The 17,387-nt window shown below is 43.3% G+C and overlaps 1 protein-coding gene and 1 long non-coding RNA gene across 3 annotated transcripts in view; one reads left to right on the top strand and one right to left on the bottom strand.

Moving 5' to 3' along the window:
* Positions 1 to 236: 236 nt before the first annotated feature.
* Positions 237 to 11,119, bottom strand: smim13 (small integral membrane protein 13). Of its 2 annotated transcripts, XM_069913397.1 has the most exons (3): positions 10,788 to 11,119; positions 8,863 to 8,995; positions 5,676 to 5,761 (listed from the first exon to the last, which is right to left on the bottom strand). In XM_069913397.1, exons 1-3 carry the CDS (start codon positions 10,861 to 10,863, stop codon positions 5,722 to 5,724), a joined length of 249 nt encoding a protein of 82 aa, XP_069769498.1. In that variant the 5' UTR covers positions 10,864 to 11,119; the 3' UTR covers positions 5,676 to 5,721. The 2 variants fall into 2 exon arrangements, with proteins under 2 accessions (XP_069769497.1, XP_069769498.1); XM_069913396.1 differs by lacking the exon at positions 8,863 to 8,995 and having other exon boundaries at positions 237 to 5,761.
* Positions 11,120 to 11,169: 50 nt separating this feature from the next.
* The window catches only part of LOC138751285 (uncharacterized), a 29,311-nt gene continuing 23,093 nt past the window's right edge, over positions 11,170 to 17,387 (top strand). Inside the window, exons 1-2 of the long non-coding RNA XR_011349800.1 lie at positions 11,170 to 11,225; positions 12,597 to 12,938. This is a non-coding gene — a long non-coding RNA (uncharacterized lncRNA). The remainder of the gene's footprint in view (positions 11,226 to 12,596; positions 12,939 to 17,387) is intronic.

Genomic DNA, 17,387 nt, shown 5'->3' on the forward strand with positions numbered 1-17,387 from the left:
CCCCAAATAGAATTTTTGATGGTCAATGTAAATGTGAGCCCTGACAGTGTGTGGATTTATACTGTGAAAGGGAGTGGGGTGGTGGGGGGGTGGGGGAGGAGGGATTGTTTGGTTCTTTTTTTTAATTTTTAAAAAGAAACATTATAGTATTTCAATAATACGGGGGGAGGGGTTCTTTCCAGAAAATAGGAAGGACTTGGAAATATGAAAATTTTTTTAAAAGACATCAATGCAAATGTTTCTTTCCATTTTATTCAGTGCTTCTATTACAGCAGTCAATTTAAGAAAAATACTAAGGACATTATTAAAACTCAACCACATTCTTAAAATGACTATTGTCTAAAATACATGACGTAAGTATACATGACGTAAGTGCAAGTATTCCTTCAGTCAAATAAACACTCCAACTTGCATTCTAATAATTTAAATATAACATGCATACAAACTAAGGTCTGAATGTAACCAGAAATATCAATTTAAAACATCTACCTAATTTTACATTGTAACCATTGTGCAAGTAACTTTATACAGTATGGCAATTCATTCTGTATTTATAATAAATTTGTTTTTAATATAAAGTTACTTCCATGAAACCACAAGCACCTACCATTTATAGAGTTTGAGGTAGCCTCTTTGATGATACAAATAAAAGTTGGGGAAAGCAGATTTTCTCCTTTTAAATATCTGACCTTCATCATAAAACACCATGACGTATTGAGATGAACATAAAATGTAAAAGTAGAGAATAGGGCAACACGCTTGACATAGCAGTTAGTGCAGTGCCAGCAATCGGGACCGGACTTGGGTTTGAGTCCCGAGCTGCCTGTAAGGAGTTTCTAAGTTCTCCCCATGTCTGCGAAGGCTTTCTCTGGGGGCTCCACTGATCAAAACGTACCAGGGGTGTAAATTGGGTGGCATGGTCTGGTAGGCCAAAATGACCTGTTACCATGCTGTTTGTATCATTTTTTTTAATTGTTAAATGAATGCAGATACAAGACAGGATACATTATTGGCAAATTTAAGAGGCAGATTTATATTAAACAGGTACCTCAGAATTCCTCTGACTTTCCAAGTACAGCTGCGAAAGGGATGCAGCAGCTTTAGGTCTCAAAAATGTGAAGAATCCTTGCAGCATTACAGAAGTATGGTACTTCATCAGCCCCTCAGCCTAATTGCAGCTTTTCTCTACCCTGCCAACAAAGGCCCTTTCTCCTACCCTGCCCTCACCCACCAGCACCCCTAATTTTGTGCTCTATTAACTCCCCATCCTCATTAGCAAGACCCAAGAATCCATAGTTGAATCCTTCTGCTTTTCCTCAATTGAATGGAAAAATTATAAAAGGGTTTTGAGGTTAAATGCACCAGATCCCCAACACCGCCTTTTTCTGACCATCTACATTTTCCTATATCTCCCAAAACTAGTCGTGTTCCTTCAAACTAGGAAGGAACACTTTTGTAGAGCATTTCCTGTAACAAAAAGCACTTCAGAGGGGAGAAGGCAATAACCCAAACAGGAAGAATATAGGGCAGAACTGAAAGGAGAAGCAGGGAAAGTAGGAAGTGAACCACCAATACAGAAGAAGTTAGGGAACAAGTGTGCAGACAGCAGAGGCCAATGATGTGGTGACAACAGAGGAGAGGAGATAAGGTAGATTACACAGTCATAAGGAGTAAAATAATAAACTAGGCCTTATTAGACAAATGGTAAAGGGAGCAATATACAACTGTGGCATAGAAAAGAGCCAGAAGAATGAAATAGTTCATTGTGTTAAAGACTATAGAGGTTCAGGTGAATGAAGCTAGCAATACAAGTGTATTTTTTAAAATTTGTATCTTGTCCATTTGATCATTAATGTATGCATTTAAATCACTTTTAACCATAAAATCTTTACAATGTGACTACCTCACCCAAGATGAATACACTTCCTGTAAACAAATAAAATGCCAAAACAGCGAATTCTGCTCAAGTCCATTTAGTTTCCTGACCTGATCCTTCAGAGATGTTTTTCTGTAGATATATTGATAGACCACATATAGTGTTCAAAACAAAAGCAAGCCAAATACAGTCATGTCACAAAATGCATGTTTGAACTTTGGAACCAGGTATTGCAAACTTGATGGGAGAAACAAAATCAACTATTAGCAGGACCTGTCTTATTTTGATATTTGGAAATCAGTTGTCTTATCTTCGCCCTATTTCCAGCCTTGTCTCAGTTTCCATGATTTTATGGTCAGCCCTATCCAACACAACTGAACAATGACGACAGCAGTTCCAACTGTTTTCTTTAATTAAGGAAATGGTGTCAAGGGAAGAGTGAGGAGGAAAATAAGGTCCACCATTAAGCACTCAAGGAACATCAATGAATAGAATGGAATTATTGATGCCCTGAAATAGCCTCAAACATTGCCAAGTCAGTTAATGCAGCTTAGAAAATTTTTAGGGTATTTAGAAGCTGATAAAAGCAAAAGACAAATTTTGTCAACATGGATGAAGAAAGCAAAAGCTTTGGAATCAACAAAATATTCAGTCACAAAACCACAAGAAATGCTAATAATAAACTATGAACTAGAAATTCATACAAGTAGGTCTGCTTTTTGCAGTTCCAGGTGGCTGAAAATCATTTAAAAATGCAAGATAGCTGCTCCAGCCGATTCTGGGTCAAATCATGCTTCTCTGGAAACTTGATCTAGCATTTGCCTGTGATACTACAACATGATGTTCCTGATGCCATTTCCTGGTCAGTTGTGTGCACAGGAGAACATTATTCCCTCTAAATTTGTCTTTTGTAATTTTGCCCAGGAATTTAAATCATGTTACTTCAGAGGTTATGCATCATTGGACACACTTAGAAGAGCCTACCCAGGTTTTGAGATCTTGTTGCCACCACCCCAAGTCACTGCTCTGCAGTGTACAAAGTGTTCATCAATGATGTTCAAGGTCTTGAGCATCAGGTCAGAAGCAGCTGGCAATGAGCCAAAATAGTTGTCAGAGTACACCCCTTTAGTACCACAAATTTATTTCTAGGCCCATGTCAATGCATACGAATTAAAATCCTACATTTCTTTCCTGATTACTCATTACATTTTTTGTAAATATACAGAAGAAAATTGTAGTTTAGGCAGGACTTGAGCTCTTACAGATTTCAATGAAAGCAAGTTGGGTTGTTTCAACTGACATCTTACAATAAAGAAGGTGCAGAAGAAAATAAGTACTCTGTAAACATGTCCAATCCGCCTCCGTAATCACATGAAAAGTTAAAGACATCAGAAGCATCTAATGCAAAATTCAAATAATTGACATTAAAAAAATGCTATTTCACAACATAAATTGTCTTTAGTATTTAGCTCAGTAATTCAGAAAGTGGAATAACATGCATTAAAATTAGATTGCAGCTCAATTTGATTCATGACTACTGGGAAAGATATAGATGAAATAGTGGAGGAAGTTTAGGGATCACTTGTGCTGGGTTTCAGGATGGGTTTGTCACACTGGAACAGGGAATTATGGTAGGAAAAAGGAACTGTGGCTGACTAAACAGGTGAGACAACTAGTCAAAAGGAAGCATACATTAGATGTAGGAAGCAGGAAGGGCTCATGAGAAGTATACGACAGCCAGGAAGCAGCTTGAGAAAGGATTTGGGAGAGCTCAAAGGGGACATGAGAAGGCCTTGGCATGTAGGATTGAGAACCCCAAACCGTTCTATGCATATGTGAAGAACAGATGATGAGAAGGAAGGTGGGGCCACTAAAGGATAAAGGTGGCAACATGTGCCTGGAGGCGGAGGAGGTCTTAAATGAATACTTTCCTTCAGTGTTCACAAGAGAAAAGGTCCTTGTTCAGGGTGAGGTCAGAATAGAATGAGCTTTTGTGCTGGACAATGTTGAGATAAAAGAAGAGGAAGACTGACATTAAGATTGACAAGTCCCCGGGACCAAGCACTATATACCCCAGATTAATGTGGGAAGTGAGGGAGGTTAGCTGGGGCAAAAGCTATGATCTTCGAATCCCCTTTGGCCACAGGGGAGGTAACGGAGGATTGGAGAATGGCAAAATCGGTTCCTTTGTTTAAAAAAGTTAATAGGAAGAACCCTGGGATTTATAGACCAGTGAGTCTTGCATCAAACTATAGGAGAGGATTCTTAGGATAGGATCTATGAACATTTGGAGAAGTAGTCTATTCAAGGATACGCAGCATAGCTTTGTGAAGGAAGGTTGTGTCTCACAAGCCTAATTGAGTTTTTTTTTGGAGGAGGTAACAAAAGAAATTGATGAGGGTAGGTTGGTAGATGTGGTCAATATAGATTTTAGTAAGGCATTGGACAAGATCCCCCATGAGAGACTTGTTCAGAAAGTCATGAGACATGAAGACAGCAGAAAGTAGTCGTGGAAGGAAAGTATTCTGCTTAAAGGTCAGTGACTAGTGGAGTTCCACAGGGATCTGGTCTCAGACTCCTGCTCTTTGTGACTTTTATAAGTGAAGAGGTGGAAGGATGGGTCAGTAAGTTTGTGGATGGCATGTGGATGGTGCTGAATGTTGCCATAGGTTAAAAAATGGATATAGACAGAATGCAGAGTTGGGCAGAAATGTGGCAGATGGGATTCAATCCGGCTGAGTGTGAGGTGATGCATTTTGGAAGGACAAACCAGAAGGCTGAGTACAGGGATAATGATCAGTTAATTAAGAGTTTGGATGAACAGGGGGACCTTGGGGTCCAAATCCATACATCCCTCAAGCCACACAGGATGATAGGATAGTTAAGGTGTATGGGATGTTGATTTCAAGAGACAAGAGGTCATGATGCAACTCTACAAATCTCTGGTGAGACCACACTTCAAACATTTTGTTCAGTTGTGGTCACCTCATTATAAGAAGGATGTGGAAGTTATGGAAGGGGTGCAGAGGAGATTTACCAGGATGTGGCCTGGATTGGAAAATGAGTCTTATGAGACAAGATTAGTAGAGCTTGGGCTTTTCTCTTTGGAGTGTAAAAGGATGAGATGAGAATAGGTCTAGAAGATTATGAGAGGCATAGATAGGGTGGACAGCCAGCATCTTTTTCCCAGGGAAGGAATAATAAACACCAGAGGACCTATGTACAAAGTGAAGGGAGGGAAGTTTAGTGAAGACATCAGGGGTCCGTTTTTTTTTTAAAAAAAAAACAGTTGTGGTTGCCTTGAATGCCTTGCCAGGGATGGTGGTGGAGGCTGAAACATTAGGGGCAGTAAAAAGAATCTTAGACAGGTACATGGATGGAAGGAAAATAGAGGGTTACGAGGTAGGGAGGGTTTTATTCTTTATTTTTAAGGAATATATGGTTCAATACAACATCAAGGGCTGATGAGCCTGTACTGCACTGTAGTTTTCTATAACACTATACCGATAAATAAGCATTATGCATTTTTGCATGATTCAAACACTTGTAAATTTCTCCAAATGAAAAATTATATTTTTAGCAAGAGAGATAATCAATTAAATAAAGCACACCATGTCAATCACAGTCTGAAGTTGTGCTCAAGTGCCAAAGAATGATCCAAATGAATAGAACAATGTTCCAATTTTCTCCTCTAGTTGGTGTCTTCAATTGGCAGTCTTCGTAGACGTGTTGATTTAGGTCTATACCCTGGAGATACAGATGGCAAGTCTCCTGTGCTTACACTCTCTGATGGTTCGTTGTCTCCCTGGAGTGAGCTGGTATCACCTACGAGTTCGCGAAGAAATTTAAACTTGGACAGGAATAGCTGCCAAACCACATACCAACCTAGAAAGCAACAGAAAGCCATTCATTTTTCAACCCAGTGATACAACTGCTCACACAACTGATGTTGAGAAAACTGATGGAGAATTAGTTGGTCAGACAAGATGTATGGAGTTAAACATGAAAGTCTGCAGATACTGTGTCTACTACAATACACAAATGAGCTGGAAAAGATCAGCTAGATACAGAGCAGCCATAGGAAGTAAAGGATAACCAACAACAGGCAAGCACTTGAATGAAGAGTTTGGGGGAGGTGAAGGAGTACAAGTTGACAGGTAAGAGGTCAAATAGGGATACAGCTGGGGGTGGCAGAAGAGAGAAAAGTGCTGAGAAGTGACAGAGTAAGAGGGTAAATCCTCTGCTAAAAGAATGGGGAGCTGCAGGAAAGGAGAAAGGAGAAAGGAATAGGAAAAGAGACGGAGGAGGGGGTTAACAGAAATTGGAGATGTTGATGCCATCAGGTTGGAGAGTGCCCAGAGAATACAAGGTGTGGTTCCTCCAATTTATAGGTATCCTCGGTTTGGCAGTGCACAAGGCCATGGACAGACACGTCGGCATGGCAATGGTGCATGGATGGAATTGAAAGGGTTAGCTACTGGGAGGTCCTTGTTGCTGCTTTATCCATTTTGCTGTCAACTCTAATCCTAATCTCAAATTCACTTGGTCCATCTCCGCAACATTCTCCCATTTCTCAATCTCTCCATCTCAGGAAACAAACTGTCAACAGATGACTTCTATAGACCTACTAATGCCCATAATTACCTTGAATACACCTTTTCTCACCCTGTCTCCTTCAAGGACTCTATTCCTTTCTCTCAATTCTTCCATTTCTGTCACATCTGTTCCAAAGATGAGGTATTCCATTCTGGTCCATCCAATAGGTCCTCCTTCAAAAGAAAAGTCTCTTTCCCACTACTGCTATCAACTCACCCTTCATCTGCATCGCCACGATTTCCTGGTCATCTGCCCTGCTCCATTCCATTCCAAGATGCAACCAGGACAGGAATCCCCTTGTTTTTAAACCTACTAGCCATCAGCCTCCACATCTAATATATTATCCTCTGCAACTTCCACCAATCTAAGCTCACCACCAAACATATCATCATCTTCCTTCTCCACTTTACACAAGGACAACTTTCCCCAGGACTTCTTTGTCCCCCCAGTATCTATCCCTATGACTGCAAGAAATGCTACACTTGCACCTATACTTCCTCCCTCATCATTATTTGGTGTCCTAAACAGCCCTTCCAAGTGAAGCAACATTTCACTTTTGAATCTGCAGGGGTCAACTACTGCATCCGATGGTCTTGATGTGACCTCCACTACATTGGTGAAATTAAGAGATTGTTTCGTTAAGCAACTTCACTCTGTCTGCTGCAAGAGCAAGAATCCTCAGTGGCCAACAATTTCAATTTCACATACTATTGCCACACTGACATGTTTATCCATGGCCTCATGCATGCACTGTCAATCTGAGGTTACCCACAAACTGGAGAGACATCTTGTATTCCATCTGGCACTCTCCAACCAAACAACATTAATAGACCTCTAATTTCTGTTAACCCCCTTCCCCAAGTGTCTTTCTTTCCCTGTCCCCACACCCTTCCTTTCCTTCTCCTTTCATAGAGATATCCTCTCCCCATCACAGATTTTTTTTCCTCTTCTACTCTCCCACCTATATCCACCCATTATCCTCTGGCCCTTCCTCCCACCATTTTATTCAAGAACCTGCCTGATTTTGCTTATGCCTGATGAAGGGTCCAAACCCAAAACATTACACTTTACTTTCTATGGGTGCTGCATGGCCTGCCTAATTTTTCCATCATGACTGAGTATTGCAGGTGAGATTAATCTTGCTTGTTGTATTCAAACAACAGATAAATTCTTAATTTAGCAACAGGTGTAATGGAACAACAAATATCGGTGCAGCATTTACAGTGATGAGGTTCTACATGACAAGTAGATTGTCATTGAGGCTCATTGTTTCTTCTGTAACCAGTGCATTAATTAATACATGTCACCCAGTTAGAATTGTGATAATTTATAATTTCCAATCTTCTCTTGGCACACAGTAGCTGCATAACTACAGATACTGCAGAAACAAATTCTATTCAAAAGACAAAATGTTTTTTCTACTTTTGAGAATAAGAATAAACTGTCCAGAACAATGAAAATGCCCAATAGGTCATGAAAAAGAGATTGCTCAGAGTCATAAAGGGCTTTTAAAAATTACTAACAAGGATCCTGGAAATGTAAACACAAAAATTCAAATATCCTGAACAATTATTCACCAAATATTATTAACAGTAGAAGATGAAGAGTGAGGATTTATAATGCATGTATCAATCATTAAGACAACAAGGAAAAGTATCAAAAAGTCTCACAGAATGCTAGTCTTTATTGCAGAGAAATGGAATACAAAAAGGTAAAAGTTATGTTCAAGTTCAAATTTATAATAGTTTGACTATAGTTACAACCAGATGAAACAGCAGTGTTTCTCCAGACCATGTTATACACACACAATACACATATATACATAAAAATACATTACAAAATAAATATTTTGGAATAATTTACTCCTTTACATCTATGAAAAAAAATAAAAGCAGGAAATGCTCAGCAGGTAGGACAATATGTGCAGAGAGGAGGATAGTTTTTCAGGTCACCAAACTAGAGTGGTACTGGCTGCAATTTACTAGATTGAAATGTTTACAAAAAATAGATGGTAAAGACAAACAGAAACCATTTCTGTTATCTAGGAAGTTCAGCACTACGGACAAGGTCTGTTTTCAATTCTTTGAAACTCAGAGTCAACTTAGGACATTTCTAAATTCAAAAAGTGACTGAAGAACTATATTCCCCAAAATGCAATAGATATTAGGCCAATTGCCCCTTTGAAACAAAGGGAATAATTAACCAAAAGTATAGAACAAAAATAAGATATTGGAATAAGCTCATTGAATAGCAGAACAGAAAAGAAGAAATGAGCTTTTCTCTTTGAGTTCATGAATTATACCTGACATCCATGATGGTACAGACCCATCTTAAGGCTGGTACAGCTACTGCTCACAGCACTTTTTAAAAAAATTGTACTTAAATCTAACCTCTGGTGCTGCCTTTGTGGAGTTTGCAGCTTCTCCCTCTGGCTGTGCAAGTTCCTGTGTACTTTCAATTGCAAAGACATCTTGGTTGATTGGCTGCTGTAGATCTTTCCCCAGTACATGGGTAGAATCTGGGCTGAGTTCATGAGGAAATCAAGTTGAATAGTTTAAAGAGGAAAATTTGTGGCGGAATAGGAGTGCTCTGTGAACTAGTAATAGAATCAATGGGTCAAATGGCCTCCTATGTCATAAGAAGGTTGTAAGAACTTCATCTTTGGTGATGGTATTCCTGAGGTGGTGTTCAGCAATTGTAAATAAGATGTTTACTCACTGTAAATAAGATGTTTACTCAGATTCCACATTTGTCCACTCTTTGACCACCCATCACCATTCACAGATGGATGCAACAGAATTGCAAATGTTTGGTTTCATCCTTTGGTTGTAGGATTGTTTTGATTAATTATTTTGTCACAAGTTATATTTCTTTGATGTAGAGCATTTGCCAGTGGGTTTTTTTTTAAGAAAAGGCTAGCATTATTTATTAAAATGGTGCATTTCACTGATTGCAGTCTTTTGTAAAAAATTAATTCAAAGCAGCTTGTTGAAGGGTTGATCACCCTCCAATTTACAATGACCTGGGACTTACAGTGGAATGGGATAGTCCAGTGGTTCTCAACCTTTTTCTTTCCACTCACATACCACTTTAAGTATTCCCTATGCCATAGGTGCTCTGTGATTAGTAAAGAATTGCTTAAGGTGGTATGTGGGTGGAAAGAAAAAGTTTGAAAACCACTTTTAATCGTACCTAATTGACTTCTTATGTCCACGGTTTCATAACTCCAAAGGAAATCGGCCAATGACAATTTTTCTCAAGCAAAATATATCAGTAACAACTGGGTCTAGAGCAGTGATTCTCAACCTTCCCTACCCACTCACCTTAAGCAATCCCTTACCAATCACAAACCACTGATGGCAGAGGGATTACTTAAAGTGGTCTGTGAGTGGAAAGATAAAGGTTGAGAACAACTAGGATAGTCCATTGTGTGGTGGGTGCAGACACACTAGGCCAGGGGTGCCCAACCTTTTAATTTTTAATTTAGGCATACAGCACGGTAACAGGCGATTTCGGCCCACAAGTACTGGGGGTGTAGGTTAATTGGGCAGCATGGATTTGTGGGCCAAAATCATGCTGTATGACTAAATTAAAAATTAAAAGGTTGGCCATTTCCTTTCTCCTTCATTTTTCACTTACTTCTATAGCAGCCTTGTCTCCCAGACAATGATCCTTTACACCCACCCCCTTTTTTAAAAAAAAAATCAGGTTTACACCCAGCTCTTGCTATTCTTGATAAGAGTTTTCAGTCCAAAACATCAACTGTCCATTGCTTTCCACTGGTCCCCTAGCATTTTGTGCATGATCGAGTTTCCCAACATCTGCAGATTTCTTGTTTACTGCTTCGAAACTATTATCTCCATCAATGCGTATCCCAAGCTTTATGAGGTTGTTTTAATGATGAATTATACATGCAGATTGATTAAAAATAGATTTGGCTGAAAGCAATATATCCTGGCAAAGCACCAAGGATAGTTCCCAAGTCCCACTTGCCCATCAATGAATTTCCTTCGAAATCAAATAAATGTTTTAATTCAGAAGAGACTATTCAACTCATCAAATCACCAGCTCATAGTAGGTGAACCCATCAGGTTCTTTCTCAATAACTCAGAAAATTATTCTCTCAAATTACTTTCTCCCTTTTGAAACTAGTGTAGGCCAGCCAGCCCAGGGACTCTGAACGTTGAACTCAAATCCTCCGTGCACCTTCCGACCTAAATGTTAAATCTGTGCCGGCTTCCTCCAGCCTTTCCTGCAAATCAAATCTCCTTTTGCACAGGAGAAGGAGGCCAGCTTCCCTCGGATTTGTACTCACCGAAAAGCATGAAGAGCAGCACGCACAGGAGAGTGGCGACCAGGACGAGCAGGGTCAGGCCGATGCTCTGCAGCATACTGCGATCGGAGGTGCCTGTCACTGACGGCAGGAACGAAGCACTCGGCCCAACATCGGCGTCGCTCGGGCCAGGAGGGAGGAGCTGGCCAAACGGATGCTCCGCTATCCCCGCAATCCAAACCGGGCAAGCGGAGGCCTGAGGGGCGCGAACGGTCCACGGGGCTGCCCCGTTTACCGGCAACCTGTTCGAGCGCCGCGGGGCACACCGGTATTGTAGTCCCACTGCGGCCACGCGGCCCCCATCTTGTCCTCTCATGACTACAGTTCCCGGCATGCACGGCGCCCCATCTTTTCCCCGGCGTCCGTTGAGGATTCCAAAATGCAGCAGCTCCCGTGCGTGGAGGATTGGAACTTGCAGTGGTTTGTTTGCGTAGAAAAATGTGAATTTACGCAGTTCAGAGTGCATAAATAGTGCTTGTTTATACTGCTGCCTTTTCAACGAGGTAGCTTCCGAATGGCTCTGGTTGCTAGGCAACGTGAAGGGCAGCAGTTCATGGTGGAATGTCTGGCCAACATATTCGTATAAGAATGGTCAATGTGTCAACTCTATTGGGGTGGTGGGGTGGGTAGAGGGTTGCTATCCTGAGGACAAGGTGGGAGGGTTTGGACATGGACTGGTGTGGGATGGGTGAGCCAGGGAGGGGGAGAAGGATGACGAACAGAAGTGGAAGGGAGCTCGGGAAGACAGACGTGATTGATTGACAGATGCCGGTGAGAGAGGCAATATGACAAAATGAATTCATACACAAAAGTGCTGAAGAAACTCAGCAAGTCAAGGGTAGGGGTCCAGCTGTGTGTACTGGTTGATGGTCTGACTATAGTTAATGACCATCCTTGGATTACTACCCGCTTTGAAGCAGTCCACCACTGGCACCACTACCTGGCAGGCAGGCGGTTCACCCTCCTCACTGACCAGTGTGAGGTGGCATTCATGTTCAGCACCACCCACAGAGGCAAGATCAAAAACGACAAGATCTTGCGCTGGAGAGTTGAGCTGGCCACGTTCAGCTATGACATTCTATTTAGGCCAGAGTAGCTCAATGACTCCCCTGATGCTCTATCCTGGACCTGTGCCAGTGCACAGTCCGACCAACTTCAGGCGCTGCACGACACCCTTTGCCACCCGGGCGTCAGGCGCCTGTACCATGTTGTGAAATCTCAAAATCTCCCCTTCACTGTCCAGGATGTCTGGACCATGACTGAGTCCAGCCGGGACTGCGCAGTGCAAACTGAGCTTCCTCCATCCAGCATAGGCCCACGTAATAAAGGCTACAGCTCTTCAAGTGACACAGCATTGACTTTAAGGGACCACTGCCTTCCACGAACAAGAATGTCTATTTCCTCTCAGTTATAGACGAATACTCCTGTTTCCCATTCACCATCCCCTGCCCTGATACCTCCACTGCCTCCATTTTAAAGGCACTGGCGCAGATTTTACAATGTTCAGATATCTGGAATTGATCCACACTGACCGGGGGTCTGGCTTCATGAGTGAGGAGCTGCACCAGTACCTGGCAATGCAAGGCATTGCATCTAGTCGCATGACTAGCTACAACCCCAGAGGTAACAGGCAGGTAGATCGTGAGAATGGGGTAATCTGGAAGGCAGTCCTCCAGGCTGTTAAATCAAAAGGATGGTCTACCAACTACTGGCAGGAGGCCCTTCCTGAGGCGCTCCATGAGATACGGTCACCAACCAGACCCCTCACAAACGCCTCTTTTCCTTCCCCAGGAAATCACTGACAGGAGTCTCACTGCCAGCATGGCTGATGTCTCCGGAACCAGTCCTCCTCCGTAGATGCATGAGGATTCACAAATCTGACCCACTGGCTGAGCAGTTGTACCTCTTCCATGGTAACCCACATTACCCTTACGTGGCGTACCTTAATGGATATGAGAACACTGTCTCAACTTGGGACCTAGCACCAGAAGGAGACCAGCCCTCCCATCCCGGGCACCCCTGGCATCTCCAGAACCCTCCCTGCCCACCATCTCTTACCAGGGCCTGAGGGGAGGAGTCGGCGTTGGAGGCGGCCATTGGTCGGGAGGCCGTGTAGGTGAGCGTGTCGGGAAGGTAAGGCGTTTTAAAAAGGCTTTTACCGGGGACAGGGCCTAGCAGTCGGGAGAGGAGAGGACAGAGGACAGAAGACAGAAAAGAAAAGAGTCGGGGGCAGGTAGGAAAACTTTTTTAAAAAAGTCTCTTACCAGGGTCTGAGGGGAGGAGTCGGCGTTGGAGGCGGCCATTGGTCGGGAGGCCGTGCAGGTGAGCGTGTCGGGGTTAATTGGGTAAAAGGCAGATAAATAAGAGGCCCAGCGCGTGAGTGGCCCAGCGAAGGAGTGGGACTTCCAGGCTTTGGCTCATCAGGCTTCGGCGAAAGCAGGCGTAGAGAAAGACCTTCCTAGGTAAAGTGCATTGTGAGTACCCTACCATTAAAAGGCTGAGCCATGTCCATGGTGTTGGTGCTATGCTCAAGTTGCCATGGGTGACCTCCACCCTCCCAAAAGACCATATCTGTGCCAGGAGGTGGGGTTCCTTAGGGGCCGAGTTGAGGTACTGGAGCTCCAACTAGATGACCTTAGGCTCACCAGAGAGTGTGAGGAGGTTGGTGACAAGACCATAAACATTTCCACAGGACATACGTGCAGGGGATGTAATGAGACACAAGCATTTAGGAAAAAAATTAAAGAAATGGAGATGCAGCTAGATGATCTGAGGCTAATCAGAGAGAGCAAGGAATTTATTGATTCAACACTCAGGGAAGTGCTTACCCCTGGATTGGGGGGGTCAGGAAAGTGGACTACTGTCAGGAGTGGGGCAAAAGTTGCTAGCTCTGTGGAGAGCACCCCAGTGGCTACAGATCTTAGCAACGATTATACAGTATTGGATGAAGTAGGGGAAGATAACCTGCCAGAGGTAGCGCCAAAGGAGACAGTGGTACGGAAGGAGAAGAAGGGGAACAAGGTGGTCATTGGGGACTCCATCGTTAGGGGAACGGACAGAAGATTCTGTGAACCTGACAAGTGTTCCCGTATGGTGTGTTGCCTCCCAGGAGCCAGGGTACGTGACGTCTCGGATAGGGTTCAGAGTATCCTGGGGGGGGGGAAGGAGACCGGCCAGAGGTCCTGATACACGTGGGAACAAATGACGTAGATAGATTGAAGGAGGAGATCCTGAAGAGAGACTACCGTGAGCTCGGAAGGAGGTTGAGAAGCAGGACCTCCAGGATTGTAATCTCGGGGCTGCTTCCTGTACTGTGCGAGGGTGGGGGCAAGAATAATAAAATCGTGTGGCTGAGGGAATGGTGCAGGATGCAGGGATTCAGGTTCATTGACCATTGGGATCTCTTCTGGGGAAGACGGGACCTATACAGGAGGGATGGTTTACACCTGAATGCGAAGGGGGCCAATATACTGGCAGTTAGGTTTAATAAAGCTGTCGGAGCTGATTTAAACTAATTTGGCAGGGGGAAGGGAACAGGACTGATAGGGAAGTAGATAGGAGAGAGAATATAGGGGTGGTTCCGATAGACGGTGAAACAATAAGGAATAAGGGAGCTAAAAGTGATAGGAGAATAAGAACGAATGCACCAAGAACCAAGGTGGAGGGAGAAAGGAGGTATGGCATCAAGGTATTGTGTATGAATGCAAGGAGTGTAAGGAATAAAATGGATGAGCTTGAGGCGCAAATGGCAATGGGAGGTTATGACATTGTCGGAATAACGGAGACATGGCTGCGGGAAGGGCAGGATTGGGAAATAAATGTTCCAGGGTACACGTCCTTTAGAAAGGACAGAAAGTTAAGAAGAGGAGGTGGGGTAGCTCTGTTGGTAAGAAATGAGATTCAGGCGTTTGAAAGGAAGGACATTGAAACAGATGAGGTAGAGTCTGTTTGGATTGAATTAAGAAATTGCAAGGGCAAGAGGAATATAATGGGGGTCATTTACAGGCCTCCGAAAAGTAGCTCAGATATCAGTAGTAGTATAAATCAGGAATTAAGAGTGGCATGTCAAAGTGGTAGCAATACGGTAGTTATGGGGGACTTCAACATGAAGGTGGACTGGGATAATCAGACGGGGGCAGGAACACAAGAGAGCGAGTTTATAGAATGTCTACGAGATACTTTCTTGGAACAGCTAGTGGAGGAACCTACCAGGGGGAAGTCGATTCTGGACTGGGTGCTGTGCAGCGACGCAGACTTAATAAGTGACCTTGATGTAGGGGAGCCATTAGAGAATAGTGACCATGGTATGGTTACTTTTAAGCTGCAATTAGAAAGGGAAATGGAAAGGAAGTCGGAAGCATCTGTACTTCAGTTAAATAAAGGGAATTTTGCAGCTATGAGGGAGGAGCTATCCAAAATAAAATGGGAAGATACACTAGCTGGGAGGACAACTGGGGAAAATGGCAGGTTTTTATGGACATTTTTCACAGGATTCAGGACAAATTTATTCCAAAGTGGAGGAAAGGCTCTAGGAGATGCAAATGGCAGCCCTGGCTAACTAAGGAAATCAAGTGCATTATCAAGTCCAAAGGGAGTAATTATAAGATAGCGAAGCAGAGTGGGAAATTAGAGGATTGGGAAACCTTCAAAGAACATCAGAGGGTAACTAAGAAAGCCATAAGAGACGGGAAAATGAAGTACGAGAGGAAATTAGCAGATAATATTGCGGAGGATAGCAAAAGCTTTTTTAAGTATGTGAAGAGGAAGAAATTGGTTCGGTCTAAAATTGGCCCTTTGAAAATGGGCAAGGGTGAAATTATTACCGGAAACAAGGAGATGGCAGAGGAATTTAACAAATACTTTGCAACTGTCTTCACCAAGGAGGATATAGGTTATAGTCAGTTAGGGGGTAGTGGTCATGCGGTACCAAGAGACTTGGGGAACTTTACTGGGGAGGTAGGGGATCTAATGGATATCCGGATCCAGAAGCAGGAGGTTATGAGTAAATTGTTGGGACTGAGGGCTGATAAATCCCCAGAGCCTGATGGCCTGCATCCTAGGGTGCTTAAAGAGGTGGCTATGGAAATTGTGGAGGCACTGGTCAACATTTTCCAAAGTTCCATAGATTCCGGGGAGGTCCCTGAGGATTGGAGAGTGGCTGATGTGGTGCCGCTTTTTAAGAAAGGAGGGAGGGAGAAAACGGGAAATTATAGACCGGTTAGCCTGACATCAGTGGTGGGGAAGATATTGGAGTCCATCATAAAAGGAGAAATAGCAGAACACTTAGTCAGTATAATAGTATAAGGGCTAGTCAGCATGGATTCCTTAAGGGTAAGTCATGCTTGACTAACCTTCTGGAATTTTTTGAGGATGTGACAAAGAGGGTGGACTCGGGAGAGCCAGTGGATGTGGTGTAATTGGTCTTCCAGAAGGCCTTTGATAAGGTACCGCACGGGAGTCTAGTGGGCAAGATCAGGGGGCATGGTATTGGAGGTAAGGTGCTGACATGGATAGGAAATTGGTTAAGAGATAGGAAACAAAGGGTTGGAGTAAATGGGTCTTTTTCAGAATGGCAGGATGTGACGAGTGGAGTGCCTCAGGGATCGGTGTTGGGTCCTCAGTTGTTTGTAATTTATGTTAATGATTTGGATGAGGGGATTATAAATAACATGAGCAAATTTGCAGATGACACTAAACTGGGTGGCGGTGTGAGGAGGATGTAAGGAAAATGCAGAGGGACTTGGACAGGCTGGAGGAGTGGGCGGCTAAATGGAAGATGAATTTCAATGTGAACAAATGTGAGGTTATTCATTTTGGGGGAAGTAATAGGAAAGCTGAGTATTATTTAAATGGAGACAAGCTAGGGAGTGGGGAAGTGCAAATGGATCTGGGTGTACTTGTTCACCGGTCACTGAAGGCTAGCATGCAGGTTCAGAAAGCTGTGAAGAAGGCAAATGGAATGTTGGCTTTCATAAAGAGGGGATTGGAGTATAGGAACAGAGACGCCCTTCTGCAGTTATACAGGGCCCTGGTGAGACCCCACCTAGAGTATTGCGTCCAGTTCTGGTCTCCAAACTTGAGGAAGGACATACTAGCTATAGAGGGTGTGCAGTGCAGATTTACAAGGTTAGTTCCAGGGATGGCAGGGTTGTCATATGCAGCAAGGCTAGAAAAACTGGACTTGTATCCATTGGAGTTTAGAAGGATGAGGGGGGACATGATTGAGGTATACAAAATCATCAGGGGGATAGACAAGGTGAAGTCTGATTACTTGTTCCCAATGATGGGGGAGACGAGGACTAGAGGGCATAGTTTAAGAATACAGGGTAGGCCCTTTAGGACGGAGATGAGAAAGCATTTTTTTACCCAGAGAAGTGTGAATCTGTGGAATGCTCTGCCACAGAGGGTGGTAGAGGCGGATTCGCTGACTATGTTCAAAAGAGAGTTAGATAAGACTCTTGTGGGTAACGGAGTTAAGGGTTATGGGGATAAGGCTGGAAAGAGGTACTGATGGTAATGATCAGCCATGATCTAAAATGGCGGTGCTGGCCCGACGGGCCAAATGGCCTACTCCAGCTCCTA

Source organism: Narcine bancroftii, chromosome 1 (assembly GCF_036971445.1).
Source record: "Narcine bancroftii isolate sNarBan1 chromosome 1, sNarBan1.hap1, whole genome shotgun sequence".
NCBI classification, from domain to species: Eukaryota; Metazoa; Chordata; class Chondrichthyes; order Torpediniformes; family Narcinidae; genus Narcine; species Narcine bancroftii.